Source organism: Spea bombifrons, chromosome 1, assembly GCF_027358695.1.
Source record: "Spea bombifrons isolate aSpeBom1 chromosome 1, aSpeBom1.2.pri, whole genome shotgun sequence".
Lineage (NCBI taxonomy): Eukaryota > Metazoa > Chordata > Amphibia > Anura > Pelobatidae > Spea > Spea bombifrons.
Window position 1 is genome coordinate 127,726,430 of NC_071087.1, and position 16,718 is coordinate 127,743,147.

At 40.0% G+C, this 16,718-nt stretch overlaps 1 protein-coding gene across 1 annotated transcript in view; it reads left to right on the top strand.

Annotated features, from left to right (window-relative positions):
- Positions 1–15,764, top strand: part of FBXW8 (F-box and WD repeat domain containing 8) — a 43,386-nt gene extending 27,622 nt beyond the window's left edge. Inside the window, exons 6-11 of the mRNA XM_053473275.1 lie at positions 960–1,156; positions 2,069–2,278; positions 5,768–5,895; positions 12,649–12,822; positions 13,747–13,863; positions 15,170–15,764. Coding sequence (XP_053329250.1) covers positions 960–1,156; positions 2,069–2,278; positions 5,768–5,895; positions 12,649–12,822; positions 13,747–13,863; positions 15,170–15,314 — 971 coding nt within the window. The 3' untranslated portion in view covers positions 15,315–15,764. The remainder of the gene's footprint in view (positions 1–959; positions 1,157–2,068; positions 2,279–5,767; positions 5,896–12,648; positions 12,823–13,746; positions 13,864–15,169) is intronic.
- The last annotated feature ends 954 nt before the right edge of the window (positions 15,765–16,718 follow it).

The window sequence follows — 16,718 nt, forward strand, 5'->3', positions numbered from 1 at the left end:
AGACAAAAGAATCCCATATATATCTGTCGCAAACCTTTCACCCTTGTTAAAGTTCATTATTTAAAAAAAATAATAATAATCTTTATGGATTGGGTAGAGATGCCAGCTGCTTCTCCCTTAGGAGAACTATAATGAAACAGTAAGCAGTGCAAATGGTACCTAATGAGTTTAAGCTGATTTATGCTTGCTTTCAAAAAGTGCTGTTTGATGTCTAGAAAGTGCTACTGCTGTGAAGTAATGCGGACCCTCCACGCCTCCTCCGTCATCCTAATGGGTCTTGGGTGGAAGATTTATACTGATCGGCCTGGGAACGGCAAACATAATGGAGGCCATTTGCTTTTATTATTAGCAATGCATATTTAAATTAATCTGCTATTTGCCTAAACAATTAGCTGCCTCGCGCAGAGAGCACGCAGCCAAAGATGCAATTAGTCCTCCATCTAAAGATGAGCCCCCAGAATAAAGTGTCCCAAAGGAGCTTTGACGCTTTCAGTAGAACTTTGTCCTGGATAACTTCTTTGCAAAATGCCAATTGTGTTAATTACTTAAAAGGTAAATAATTGTCTAACTGGTTTCAGAGAAGATCAAGGTCCTATTTAAACCTCTCCATTAATTAAGCTGACATGTTATGGCACTTTCTCAATTTTAATAATTTGGTGTTTCTAGAATACTTTTAAAGGGACAGCGCATCACCTAAATTTGAGGTTTTATTTAGTTGATACCTTTTACTTGGCCAGCTTACCAAACGATATAAAGTCAAAAAGCCTTGGGGACCTCAGAGGTCTTTTCCTCAGATTGAATGAAAACAAGAAAAGCCAGTTACTAGCTACAATCCATACAAAAAACATAAAATGTATTTAGCCGTCAAATTGTGTATCGCATTTAAGAGTTATGGATATTCAAATGCTAACGCCATGCATCCCGTATTTATAGATAATGCCTTAGTATTTTTTTTTTAGGTACTGTTGATGTTTGGAGTCTTCTGATTGGTCGAGAACCCATCCATCATTATCAGCACAACCAGAAAATCCAGGCTCTTGCCCTCAGCCCAGAGAAGGCTGCTATAGCAACAGCGTCCAGTTTCCAAGTTAAAGTGGCATGTCCTGATGAGCGGGGGTATTGGCAAAATACCTGCAACTTCCAGACTCAGAAGCTGGTACGTGCCTCTTATTGCAAGAAAAAAAGTGATTTGATTGTAAACATTTAATTAGGTACAACAAATGTTTTATTGTGTTAATAAATGTTTACACACATTCTACTTTTCATCATAGGGTTGTCTTCTTCTTTGTTTTTTTTGCTCTTGAAAACTGGTGATGCATGCTTCAACTATTTATTCTATAGTTTTTCCAATATTTTTTTAATATAGGAATATTAGGGGTAGGGTGCATTAGTTACACTAGCTTTAGGTCTGCTTTTGACTTCGGTACAGTTTAATACATATGTTCAGTGCAAGCTATCGTTGTCAAAAGCATTTCAATGGTTAACTTAGTGCTGACAGAGGCAGGTTTTGTCTTGGCTTATTTATTATCAGTATTCCATATCTGTAACCTGGGATCTTGCTTCTCATACTTTTTTCTTTTTTAACTAATCTGTGCTCCTTGTTTGGAGGGTATAATGGTTGAATACTCCATCCTGTTCACGGCATCCTGTGCATGGCATGCAGGTGATTTCTTTCTGCAAAGATATAGTGTATAACACAACCTGAAAATGTATAGTCCATGCACCGCACCTGACAATATCCATGAAGGCCAATATGTCTTGATTTGTTTGGTTGTTGAACACTCCTATGGTGTTGGACAAAGTTTGAGACATTCATTAGGGAAAGCTATCAAGCATTGTCCATTCTTCCCTGATCAATCCTACAGAAGACCCTGAAATCAGCATATTCCAGCTGTTACCTGCTTAATTTCAGACTTTAGAGGTATTTGAGACACCTACATAAGCAACCCTCTGCTTCTTTTTTTTTTTGTTGTTGAGAAACTTCCCTACATGATGATCAGTTGTCTTTTCCACAGTTGGTTTGTGTGGTCATTATTACCGTGTCATGTTTTTCCCCCACTTGATGCAGGTAAACTTCCTTCACTTGGTTCATGACGCCGGAGGACAGCCTGTAGCCATAGCTGCTGCTGAGGAAATAGTTTACCTTCTGAAGTCAGAAGAACCAGAGAAAATACTACACTCGACGTATGGCCAACCAGTCACCTGTTTGGATGTTTCAGCTACTCAGGCAGCGTTTGGTGTCAAAAGCTATGGCTGGTTTGCCAGCAGTGGTAACAAGGTAAAGAAGCTTCTTGAATTTTACGTAATCCGGTATGCTAGAAAAACTTTTTACAAAAGCTTTACTCGCGATTTGCATTCTATTAATCCGATTCTGAAGCATTTAATTTAAAGCATTGTTCTAAATATTGATAAGAAAATGAAAAGCTGTAAAAACCAGCTATACTCAACAACATGTACACAATCTGGGTGGAATAAACACACTAAATTAAAAAACCTGTTTATGACATACAGCTGAATGATACCAGGTTCACTTATGTGGGTGTATATAAAACCATATTAGTCTTTTTTCCTTATATTTTACAAAACTATTACAGTGGATCTGTGGGAAATGTCTTTTTTTATGCATTCGCATGATTTTATTGTATTCTGCCAATTATCCCTTAGTCTAGTAAGCTGGGATAAAGAATATTGCTAGGCACAGTGTTTTCTTCGTTCTTGATATTCCCCAGATTGACTAATGCGAAATGGGTTAAGATATTCATTAATGTGTAAACGAATCACAGCCGCAGAAATGAAGTAATCCAGATGGCTGCAGTGTGCTAGGTACAGAGTACTGCTGCTTGGCACCGCTTTCCCAGCTGACATCACCCTGTAAATCAATCAGGTTGCGCCTCTTAGGATAATTAGTCTTTCCATCCTGAAGAGGATGAGAGCTTGGTGATTGGACGTTCCCGAGCCACACTTTTCTCATCGTGCCTGGTTTGTAAAATATTTGACTCGTTAATAGATTATTATCCACTCAGATTATTATTATTATTATTATGTTTGCTTGCGCTGCTTTCAGACAGTTCTTGGTTAAATGGAGTATGATAGTAGCAACTTATACACTTACAAACTTGAAATATTTCGATCTGCAGAACGCTTTCCATCAAAACCACTTGTAGGAAAAAAGATGGTTGATTAAGAAGATAAAAAATTTATATTTTGAGGCAAAATGATAATGGCAGTAAAAAAGTAAGACAATAAGCCTAAAAAAATGCTGTAATTTGATGTTAGAACACTAGGCAGTGTATTACCTAAATTGATTACCTAAACCCTTTCGTGATTAAATGGATAAAACGGCAAAACAATTAGGGGGGAAAACAACTGTTACCACTTTTACCAAAAATTAGTTTCCACTAATAAAAAGAAAAACTCCCGATTTATGTTCAACATCCCCTGAGTAGAATAATGCCCCACCTTGTGTGATATATATATATTATGAGATGACCCCCCAAAATTTGAATATTCATTTAGGAAAAAAAGCCTGAATATAAGACTACCCTATAAGAAAAAGGTTTTACTAGTAAATATTAATTTACATGTAAACTTTTTTCTTATATTTAATTAAAACTGTGATTAAGATTTAAACTCCTTTTATTCTCAACCTGCCCCCAGATATGCCTTATACCCCTTGTATGCCACTCTGCCTCCCTGATATGCCTTTTAGCCCCCTGTATGCCACTCTGCCTCCCATATATGCCTTATACACCCCTATATGCCTCTCTGCCTCCCTGATATGTCTTTTAATCCCCTATTCGTCACTCTGCCTCCCTGATATGCCTTATACCCCTTAAATGCTCCAGAAATCCCTTATACCCCCCTATATGTCACTCTTACACCCCCCCCCTTCCCCGACTTACCAGTGTATCCTTAGACTTGCCCCATGTGCTTCAGATTCCCTGGTTTCTAGTGGGGCATCCGATGGAGGTCTGCTGCTGAGGTTGTTTGTACGCATCCCGCAAACGTTTACCTGCTGCCAGAATGGAGGATCAAGGTCTCCTGCAGTGCTGTGGGGGACCCTCCTCTCTTAAAAAAAAAATAAACAAAAAAAAAAAACTGTGAACTTCTGTGGGATGCACACAACCCCTGCTGCTGCCGAGCAGGAGCAGCGGGGGTTACCAGAGAGGAGGATCCAGGTCCCCTTGCAGTGCTGCAGGGGATCTGGATCTTAGTCTTGTAGTCAGACCTTTATTTGAGGGCTGATTATAAGATGACCTTGAATATAAGATGAGGGGTATTTTTCAGAGCTTTTGCTTAATCGAGCAAATATGGTACTTTTATAAAGAAAACACAATCCTACAGGAGGGCCTGGATAGATCCAATGGGAACCTTTTTATATTAAATATTGTTTCCGTCGGCTTCAGGACTGACACAGCAGATAATGCTGATCACCATTCTCCTTTTTTCCATTGTACCTGGCTTGCCAGTGCTCCAGAGTCGAGTGACGCTCCAGCTGATGTTTGGCACAGCGCTTGCGCTGATGTTGCTTTCAGAGGCAGTTTGAAACTCTGTAGTGAGTGAAGTTATGGAGAACAGGCAATATTTACACAATACGCACTTCAACACGTGCCAGCCCCGCTCTGTGAGTGTGCGCGGTCTACTGCTTCATTGCTGAACTGTTGTTACTGTATAACATTTCCACTTCACAATAATAGCACTTACAGCAGAGTGGGGCAGATCTAGCAGGGCAGACATTTCACAAACTGACTTGTGGCAAAGGTGGCATCCTATGACAGTGCCACATGTGAAGTCACTGAGCTCCTCGGTATGACCCATTCTGCTGCCAGTGTTTGTCTATGGAGATGGCTGCCTATGTGCTTGATTTTATTAGCAATGCGTCTGGCTGAAACACCTAACCTCAATAATTAGAAGGGTGTCCATACATGGTCATATAATATACTTTAAGAACCCTAAATATAATCTTCTTGCACATTCCATTCATGAACATTTTATTCTGTGCCAGATTCATTATGATCTGTGTGACTAGTGCTACAGATTACATTTGCATTTTAACACTAGCCAAAATTCAAGTTTTTCTCTAGCAATTAATGTATCTAGAATTATATTCAACTTTCTATTACAAGTGATGGGGGTATATGTATGTGTATATATATATGTGTATGTGTATATATATATATATATATATATATAATATACACACATACATACTCTCACTCATTTATCTTAAATAAAATATATTAGGCATCATGACATTAGGTTGGTCAGTAAGAGCCTGTGTTATATCCCCCATGGGGAATGCTGCACTATGCACTAAACCATCTAAGTGCCTTGGATAAAAAAAAGTCTACTGTTGCCAGCCTTTAGTCACCTTTGGGATGGCATGAGAAGTCAATTTTCTGATTGTAAGCAAACCCAATAAGTTATATCTGGCTCAAACTAGCCCCATAGCCTCCCTGGCTCATTGTCAAACATGACATCAGATTGTAGCAAGCGGCTTTTTAAATGAAACATCTATTATTCATGGATCATAAACTTCTTTTTTGTTACATCTAAGGATTTACTAAATTGTCCCACCAGGGAGATCATATTGGTATTGCCAGACACCACAATAATCAGGTGAAGTAGAATTGATGTTGGAACATGATATGCTATTATTACCTAATGCAAGCTCTTTTTGTGCATGTCTTACTTTGTTGTAAAGTTCTTTTTTTGCTACTTCCAATATGGTTGTCTTAATGATTGCTCCCTTGCTTTCTCGTGGCAGATACAGGTGTATAACCTGCAAACATGTCAGAGTATCACAACCTTGGGTAACTCCACTGGAGACTTCACATGCGTCAATCTGAAAGACAGCCCGCCATACCACTTGGTAACCGGAAACAGGGATAGGAGGTACGTTCTGTGGGGCTTGCGTTATATGTTAAAAATATTTTATGCAGATTTTTGTTTAATACACACATTTATGTATTTGTATGTGTACCCACAAAACCCTTTTGTGATAGTAGCACCTGTATCTTGATAGGATGATAGCCAACATTACCAGAGGGCCAGTGCTTGTATTGTTTTCTTGGCCCCTGGTCAACCTGACAGCCTTCAACATTTACATTTTACTTCCTGCCAGGAGCTTTTGTTAAATTCCCTATAATCCATGATGTAGCTGGAAGTGATAATTGCCCGGGGAACAAGAACAGTAGTGATAAGTGCGTCATTTCCAGACTCCAGTGTCTCATCTAGTGCCATCTCGAAGGTACTGGAGCGCTTTGATGCTCATCAGGTTCTTTTTGTTGTGGGGCCATCATAACTTGGCTTAATCTAAGAGACACATGTTTTATTCTCTATGTATATATTCATGGACCTTTGGTCTGTATACATTTTACTAAGATACCCTAAACTTTAGAAACAGTGATGTAATGGAGTGGAATATTAACATTAGAATTTTCAAAAAGGTTACTTTTTAAAGGTATGTTACATACTGACTGGGCTGTTACAAGAGAGTGGATTTTTTATTATTATTATTATAGAAAATGCCATTTTATGACACATGGAGAAACATCTTGCCAATGTGTATGTAAACAATAAATAATAATAAATAAGTAAAAGTTCTATCATTTAACAAAATGCAAAGTCTTGATGTGACCACCCGTTTCCTCCAAGACAGCATCAGTTCTTCTAGGTACACTTTAAGGAACTCGGCAGGTAAGTTATTCCATACATCTTGGAGAACTAACCACTGTTCTTTTGTGGATTTAGGCAGCCTCAATTGCATCTCTCTTCATGTAATCCCAGACAGACTCGATGATGTTGAGATAAGGGCTCCGTGGGGCCATATCGTTACTTCCAGCACTCCTTTTCCTTCTTTACGCTGAATAGTTGAGTCAATTGACCTTGTTTCTACGTCAGAGGTATGGCTTGAGAGCATCTCAAATTTTAGCTCTCTTGTGGCATTACAGAGAAAAATTCTCCATCTACGTATCAGTCTGGTCCCACCCGAAAGGGCAGTCCAGAACCGACATGAGAGGCAAATTTCCTCTGCACAAGGGAACCAACAACCCCAGACGTACATATTGGCCTTGTCAGTGGGATACGGTGGGTACCTCCCATTTCAAACTGATATGTAGATGGGGATTTTTCTCTGTAATGCCACAAGAGAGGTGACATTTGTGATGATCTCAAGCGGGGACGAGCCGTAAAGCAGACTATGAAGTGGTTCTTGGCGAGCATCTCACATCCTTTTTGTATGATATTTCACTCTTCGGGGATTTCTTGGGGTTCAATCCAGATGTGACCAATTCAAAAGGACTTGGACAGAACATCTGGAAACCCCTGTCTACCTAAATTTCTCCCCTCCTGATGCAGTATGACTACCTTGAATAGTTGTAATTGACCATTCTGGCTCAGTTGTGTGGCTTCTGTCTACCTTGGTATAAATGGCAAAAAAAAACTACAGGGAGTAGTGACAGTCATTTTGTAAAGATATACCTGTAACCTGTTCTGTCGTCGTGCTTTGGAGATGACAAAAAAGTTTTATGGAGGCAGAGATTTGCATCTTCGTATAGAACTGGCATATCTAATAAATATCCTGTCCTGAAGCTCTCCCCCTTCCCCACACCTAACCTTTATTTACTAATGCAGGCTCTTTAGGAAGGATGTAGTTGCAACTCACCAATTTTGCTATATATATCATGAATAAACAAGCCCAATGAGCTTATGCTGCAGGAAGAGATATGATAAGCTTATGATGTAGCGAGATTTCTTGAAAGGCATTGTACCAGTTGAACTGCACAGGCCCATCTCAGCCCTTCTTTTAGAAGATACTTTCTGAGAATTACCCATCATAATGGATATGGAATTCAGTTAAAACCACAACTCTCCTTTAGGGAACAGTGAAGGCCAATATAGAAAAAAATGTAAAGTCTCATAAGCCTCAGGTCCCCAGAGGTCTCTTCTTCAGATGTTCCTACTTGACGAAGAGACTTTGGATGTCCCAAACATTTATTTAGCTTTACATCAGCATTATAGAATTTAGAAATCTATGACAAGGTTTTGGGAAATAGATATGCATTAATTGAGCGTAACAAATTGTTAAGGCAATTCTCACTTCATAGTGAACCACTCTCATGACACACCAAAAACACTTAGAACAAAGACAAAGAATTGTGTGTCTTTTACATAGGCAACAAAGTATGACCAAAATATATCTGTGTTTTGGCTTGGGATCCTCCTCTTCCTCTCTTGAGCTGGGAGTCTGGAGATTTGGCAAAGCAGCATTTCCTCTTCTCAAGCTGACATTTGCCACCTTCCCTTTCCAGGCACCTGCACCCTTTCCCAATCCCCGGCACCAAGGGAGGAAAGACGCCATAAGGCTCAGGACTGGCGCCAGAGCTCGTTATTTCAGGGCACTCAAACATGCAACTCTTGATAAATTATTCTACTAATTTAATCTGTTCTATGCTTGTATCGGTCATCTTCTGCACTATTTGCAGTGATTCTAAAATTTCCTTTTTCTGCCTTAAATTGTATCGTCCTGGAATACTTGCCATGCAGTATATTTTGCTTACTTAACATTGATGGCCATTAAAAGCCTTATTTCATCTGAAATATGTCTGCAATTTCTGAAAGTGTGAGGTCTTTTTTCCCTTATTTTACGCACTAAACTTAAAGATTAAAAGCAACATTTTTAAGTGTATTATCTAAGCTAATTAAATAACAAATGTCAAGCTTAGAGTTACCAGACTCTACCTGAAATGAATTTTGGATGTCGGCAGAGTTGACTGTAAAGAGGACTTCAGTGTCAGGCAAAACAGTGTCCAGAAAACATCACTTTATCATCCCTTATCCATCCAAAATAATGCATGCTAAATTGTCGCAGAAGGCTCTCACTAATCAACCCTTCAAGTCCTTCCACCAGAGAATACAAAGATATTTGTAAAATATACTTCTGCCACCAGTTTCACAGTATGAAAAGGATGGACATATTGCTTTGGACCGTGGAGGTCTTAGATGAAGGTGACGATATCTAGCAGCGTTTCTTGCTGAGGGTTGAAGTGCCTTAAGATTGTGAAACGATAATAAAAATTAGGAAAGCTGACTATTCAGTCACTCACACTGAATCCTTTTTACAAGAATTTATTGGCATGAGATTAGATGAAAACAGCCAAAAGGGCCCAAACCCCAAGACGATTGTTTTCCCTTCTGGAAAAAGACAAGAAAAGCTTGCTGCCTTGGGGTAAATGGGGCCAGTGATGCCTGGAAAACAGGTCATCATTGGTATTTTAATTTGAGTGGAAAGGTACTTTATGTACAGGAACAGGCTTTTAATAAGAACATGGGAATCCTAAGTGAATTTCCTAATTAAAGTCAAAAGTCTCTTATCCGTCTTGAACAAAGAAGGCATACTTTTTCTTGTCCTGAATTAAATACTGATAAAGACTTTCCATTGTCTGGATGAGAGGAGACTTCTTAAAGCCTCTGGGGGATGTTCATGTGAGTTTCATGAATAACACCATTTGTTTCCCAAATAATCCATGTTACAGATGAATACACCTTAGTAATTCTATTTTATAGAGTAAAATAAGCAATGTGTGCATGTTATAAGCCCACCTTATATGTATGCCAAGGGTGCATGCTAGCTTCCTTACAAAGAAACCGAAGTTCACAGCAGATACGATCCATTCAGTTTAGTCTGCCTGTTTTTCCTGATGTGAGGGCTCAGACCTTAATCATTCCTTGGTCTTAGGTCCAGGTAGTTACGTAGGCCGATATCCATAGGTTTGCCGTAATGGAGACATGCTGGCCTTTGAAGATATCGTGTTTGGATGCAAAGTTCTCCTGGTAGTGGTCAAGTGTTAACTCTGCTGTAGACAGCTTCCTACAGCTTTTTGTTCAAATGTCGCATAGAGCAAGGGAAGAAACATTTGTCTTTTCCTAAACTGCAGCGGACGTAAAAAAAATTTAATCTGGCGCCTGTCATGCTAATGGGGAGTGGAATTTAAATTATAGCGTTTTTCTTACAGTTAATCAGTAGCTAGCAAATTTAACATTTATTAAGTGCTCTGCAGCAGATGGTGGAGCTCTTCTGTTTATTGCTAAGTGTATTTATGTTGAGCAGAAGCCACATCTGGGCAGGTGAGATGCTGGATTTCTGTCTACAAATGAGTATTTCCTCCTTTCTATTATAACCCAACCACTTCCCAGCAATACTAAATATTGCAAGGAGTACTTTTACTATGCGGTAAAAAAATCTTATTTCATTACATGGATTATACACTTCAGCGTTGGACATTTTAATGTTATACTTTTAACTAGAGAGTTTATAACTTTTCTGTTAAGTAGCTATGCCTTCTCTTGGCTTCCACTTCTGCCAAGTCATATACTTCTCTAATTTTCATTCAGTGTACCGGCACCTTGTGGTAGGCAGCACCTCTGGGTGTATTGCCCATGTGCAGATATTTGTGGCAAGAAACTCTAGAATTGAACCCATGCCAGCGGTACACTGGGCTAATGTGCAGTCCAGCTAGAATGGATGGGACCAAGCAGTTCATAGATCCATTGTACAGAGCAGTTATTAAAATAAAATGTTCCTTTAAGGAAGAATCATGACACTGCTGTAAACTACCCACACAGTAAGCAAAGATGTAAGAGACCCTTGTGAACACCCTCTTTCAAAGGCTATTAATACTTAGCAGTCTGGAGCCAGACGTTTCTCATGCTCTGTTTTTACAGTGAAGCCTCTCTGCCTTATGTTATTGGTAGTTTGGGGCTTCATTTACGGTAAAAACACACCACTATTGTTAGAAAGTAATGTGAAGTATCACTAAAGACACCCTTGGGTCTCTTCATTCTTTATGGGAAGACATCTGCTAATCTGTTATAAGGAGGCTGGAGGCTGTTTTGGAAACCTAGGGTCCTCCCACCTGAGGGACCTTGTATCATTTCTTAGTTCAACAGTCATTGTCTGGCACTCCTGTGATTTGTCCTCTCCAGATCACACATTTCCTGGTAAGTGGCTGCCACAGGAGTTTACACTTTGGCTGTCTCAGATTTTTCCTGAGGCCTTGAAGTTTCATCTTCCAAAATACCTGCTATAAGACATTGTGGACTCCAGGGGTCGACAAATTTGGTTTAATGTAGCAGCAAGAAAACAAATGTTTTAGGAGACAGTTTTTTTTCCCAATCATGTTTTAAATCATATATTTTAAAATTTCAATAATATCGTCCGTCTCCCTTCTGTTTAAGTTGATGCTCCACCATCAAAAGTCCCCTTAATATTTGTTTTATATAGTGCCGTTATAAACCATAGCGCTCTACAATGGGTAGACAGAACATAACAAGTAGTAAATATGATAACAATTTGACTTACGGAAACCGGCGAGGAGGGCCCTACTTAAACGAGCTTACAATCTGTAATCTGTAACCTTACTTTGCTATTCAAGACCAACGCAGGCAAGTCTCCAGCATGAAGGGCTGAACTCCATAATTAAATGCATTTAATGGGTGAGGAGACCAGTATTTTATGAGTTCAGACAAGTGTGTTCTCGTTTTCTGTCTTGTATCAGCATTGTTTTCACTTTGTTTCTATTTAATAGAATTCTGTGACAGCGCAGGTTTAATTCAGAACTACTTGGTTCCATTTATATCACTTAACATTAAATTGTAGTGAAACGTTCTTCTAGCACCTAAACCATCTCTAAATAATTAAGGGGATATTTAAGTCTGTAAGAAGTTAGGTGTCGGGGGTTTCGAGCACCCAATAAAACCAAATATCACAAACCAATGAACTTGAAAACGAATGAATGAAAATACACTATTAGCATCTGTACTCACCCAGTAACGATAAAAATACAGTCCAGACAATTTTAAGTTGGTATGACACTAGATGAGTTTACTCCAGAAAGATATTCAGCAGGATTCCAAGGTTTAGTTCGTCGTCCCAAATGTATATACCCAAGACAAACAAAATACCCAACCCGCTGTAGCATAAAAAAACACCACATTGTTTAACGCTCAGTATAGCATGTGCTTAGTTGGGGAATGATGGATGTATCACAACGGACATGAGTTTCCATCCGCTCTCTGTCTGTGGTCCACTTCTTCACCGCAGTACCTGGATGACTTCCTCCCTTCCTTGAGTAGCGGGATCATGTGACAGTGTCTGAGATGCATCACTTCCCGATATACGTTTCGCCACGTAGGCGTCGTCATTCTTTGGGGTCTAGATTAGGCCCTGGTTTGTGATACTCGTCCTTATTATTGTGAAATGTGCAAAAAACTAATGCTTTTGTAATATTGTATTATGCAAACAATAAAAGTGAAAAAGCAAGAATTATTACCACCAGTAACAAACTCCTGGAGAGGCCCAAAAGAACTACTTTCTACTAATCGAGCCTTACAACAAACTCAATTATATTTTTTCTGATTTTCTCAGACTATATTCATTGTTAGGGAAATATAAACAGATATTTTATAATGATTAAATAACTGATTTGGCCGTAGACCTCGGTATTGCCATTCTTGCATATATTTGAATTTGTTGTGTTTTAACTGGTGGATGTGCTTATGTACTGTTCAGTAAATGTATACCGTTATTTCGTATTATAGACAAGACATTTAGTATGCTAACCCTTTGATATTCTGTTTGTTGCATAGGGTGCGGGTATATGACATGCGTTGTAGCAGAGCTCTCTGTTCGTTGTATGCTCACCACCTGGGGGTCTCGGCAGTCCGCATGGATGACTGGAAGGTGGTCTCTGGAGGCGAAGAGGGTCTTACCTGTGTCTGGGACCAGAGAATGGGCACCAAACTTTGGGAGACGCATGCCAGGTGACACAAAGTGCAGCGCGCCGTTCACATAGCCTATTCTTTTAAAGTGGAATTTGACGGCTTTGTTAATGTGCAGTTCAGACACTGAAAAATAGAAAATCAAAAAAATGATGCTCCTCACTAACTATTGGCACTGTGATTATTCATCCCTGCTTCGGAGTTTTTGGTGTGAAAAAAGGCATAGAGTGGCTAAAAAGCAAAATTAACACAGAAATTGTTTGAAAAAGTAACACTAGCTGTTGAAATAAATACGTTTACTTGTTAGTACAGCATTCAATCACCTATTGGAGGGCGCATAGATAAATTCTTTGAAACCTGTGTTATTAAATGTAAATTAAAAATAAAGGCAAGTTATTACAAAATATAATACTGTAAAGCCAAAGCCTAACTCACTGCCAGGCCATAGTTTTCCATTACAGCTCGAGGATGTAGGTGCCAAAAAACTGTAGAAATGTATGCTATCAGGACATATAAGCATAAGTGGGCATTATGTGCTCATATTCCTAATCCGGGTTCTGTTGTTGCAGTGAATGTTTTTGGCACTAGATGGCAGTATTTGCCTAGTCTGGTAACAAGATTATTCGTTTCCACGTCTGTCTTTAATACATAACAACCATTTGTTTGAGAGATGCCATATTCTGCTGCTCTGGAGACTGCCTTTACACAATCAGATCTCCAAAATCATATCACGTCTGGTGGAATATTTATTACCGTATGTAAGGCTGTTTAATAGACTGACATTACCAAGATCTTTCAATACAAGCTTTCTAGAGCTCTGTGCTGGAGTCTTCCTGACCAGCATTGCTATAACGAAAATAAATATATTACAAAAAAACCTACATTTTTTTTAATGATCGTTTCACATCTGTCATATTAAAAGCCTTGATGTGTGACTGTGTTCTGTGTGCTTATGTCTCCCTCCAGACACCCCGTTCGCCACATTTGGTTCAACTCTCACAGCTTAATCGCAGCAAACATTCCCGATGAGAAAAATCCTCGCGGGGCTAGTATCATGGATGATGATCTCACAGCTCACCGAAGGTAAGGAGGCTGCTGGGAGGATTTGTACATAAAGGAATAATGCATGCATAGAATACTATAATACATAGTAGGTTTGATACATCTTATGTGCAACAAAAAACACACAGATGGTTGCTCTGTTTGCCATGTGCTTTTGGTATAAAGTTTGAAAAGTTTTAAAGATGTGACATTTTGGAGTGTGCATGTGGGAATTTGTGCCCATTCAGCCAAAAGAGCATGTGTGATGTAGGCACTGATGTTAGATAAGAAGGCCTGGCTTCCAATCGGTGTCCCAAGTAATCCCAAAAGTGTTTAGTGGTGTTTAAGGTCAGGGCTCTGGTGCGAAACGAGTGGCCTGCACAAACTCATGTAACCATGTCTTTATGGACCCTGCTTTGTGAACTGGGGCACAGTCATGCTGGAACAGGAAAGGGCCTTCCCCAAACTGGTGCCACAAAGTTGGAAGCATACAATTGTCTAAATGTCTTTTGTATGCTGTAGCATTAACACTACCTTGCACTGGAACCTAGGGGGGGTGGATTGCGAACCTAGGGGGGTGGGGGCAAACCCAGACAAACAGCCCAGACCATTATCTGTTCTCCACCAAACTTTACAGTAGACAATATGCATTCCTGTGAGTAGCATTCTCCTGGTATCCACCAAACCCAGATTTGTCCATCGGACTTCCAGAAGCATGATTCATCACACCAGATAGCACATTTCCACTGCTCTTGAGTCCAGTGGTGGTGAGCTTTACACCACTCCAGGCTTTGCATTGCATATAGTGATGTTTTGCTTGTGTGTGGCTGCTCGGCCATGGAAATCGATTTCATGAAGCTCCCGACGAGCAGTTTGGAACTCTAGCGAGTGATGTTACAGATGGCGGGTGATTTTTTTACGTGCTACATGCTTCAGCACTCAGCAGCCCTGCTCATGTGAGTGTGTGGGGTCTACCACTGCTGTGCTATTCCCAGCCGGTTCGACTTCACACAGCGGACCAAGGGCAGATCAAGCAAGGAAGAAATTTCACAAACAGACTTGTGACAATGCCACGTTTAAACCTTGACTTAAGTCAAAACTAAGTGTAAGCAAATATGACGTTTAAGGGGATTCTGTCCACATATGTAATCTTCCAAAGTCATAGACCTTGTTAACAATCAATGAAAAATGGCTGAACAATCTGTAAAAAATAAGTTTCTAGTTATACAAAATATTACCGCCACTCAAGGAAGCATACATGGTGGCATTAAGGACCGATATGTTGATGCAAATGCATTAATTTATATTTTGTTTTGTAATCCGTGTTTTTCTTTTTCTTTCTATGCAGGCACAGAGGAACCATCAATGTATATGAATTTTCTGTGGATCAAAGGTCTGTTGAAAGTGTCCTCCCCATTTGCCGCTCCTCCTACAGCGAGATGTCTGGGTATAATTATAACATAGGGCTGGCGGTGCCCTATGACAATGTATAACGGTGCCATCCATCTGCGAGAGGAAGATGAATATCTGCCCGATGGTCAGCTTGCTCCAATGCAGTGTTCTCATTGCCCAGTGATGCTGGGAAATCTTCTCTACTCAGGGAAACCAGTGGACATATTTTTTTTTATAACAATACTGGTTGAGAATTATTTTACAACAATGCTCATCACTAGAACGATGATCTAGCATATACGTTTTTTTTATTCAGTATTTTACATATATTTTACTTGTCCTTTTAACAAATAGGCTTCATATGAGATGTGGGTCGTCACACAAAAAAGATGGTCACTGGACTGTGCAATCAACCAATAGGCAATAATATAATTGACATACTATGGAAATGTGTACAAAGATTTATTAATGTGGACTTTTTTGGTGATAAAATGTAAATCACTAACATTTCTGAATAAATTGGCTACAGTGGAGAGTTTCCTTTGGCTTCATACACATCTGTAGTATTCCTTCTAAACCCACATTATACCTACTAATCACCGAGCACTCAAAAAAAAAAAAAAAAAAAAAAAAAAAAAAAAAACATGAAACACAAACTTTTTTCTGCTATGAAGGAAAAGAAATATGTACTGTCCAAACTGTCAGGAATGCTGAACACTAAATTTCACAAACAAATCTGTACATGTTTGTACCTCACAGGCATCCTAAAATGTGTGATACGTTTTTCACGTGAACACAGGTAAGGGTAAATATTTTATTATACCCAATTTCCATAAATGACAGTTAGTGGTTACAGTGTGCGAGCAGCCATGAGGAAAGGCTCAGGACAAGGTTAATCTGGAGGTTTGATGGAGCGAGGATGTTTTAATATGAGGGTGTGTTACAGTAAGTGTGTATGCAGGGGCGTGCTGGGCAGGGGGGCAATTGCCCCCCAGGCCGCCCTGAATCTGGGCTGGCCTGGTGGCCGGCAGACGAACATTCATGGCAGCCGCAAAGTTAAAAACTAAGCGGCTGCCACCAGGACTGTCCGCCGTGCCGGTAGCGTACCTGGCGGGGGGCCAGATACATCCTGCCACATACAGTATCTGCCATAGGTGCCAAATACTCTAGGTACGCCCTTGCGTCGCGCGGCAGTCAGGCCCAACGGCCATTCCTCAGCTCTACGTCCGTCTTAAAAAGGGGTGGGATAAAGAGCTGAGGCACGGCTATTGGGCGGCGCGGTGCGTGCACGCCGGCCGCTTTAATTTCATAAGGTGCCGGTGGAGTGACTGCCGCACGACAGCCGCTTTCAATGTTGCTCACAGCCGCTTTGATGGTGCAATGGGCCACTTGACTAGACTTGCCCCCCAGGCCTTAGGCTGCCAGCCCTCCCCTGTGTGTATGTGTGAATATGTAACTGTGTACTACTGCCTATATTAGTTTCCAGTGTAGCAAGGACCTGGGGG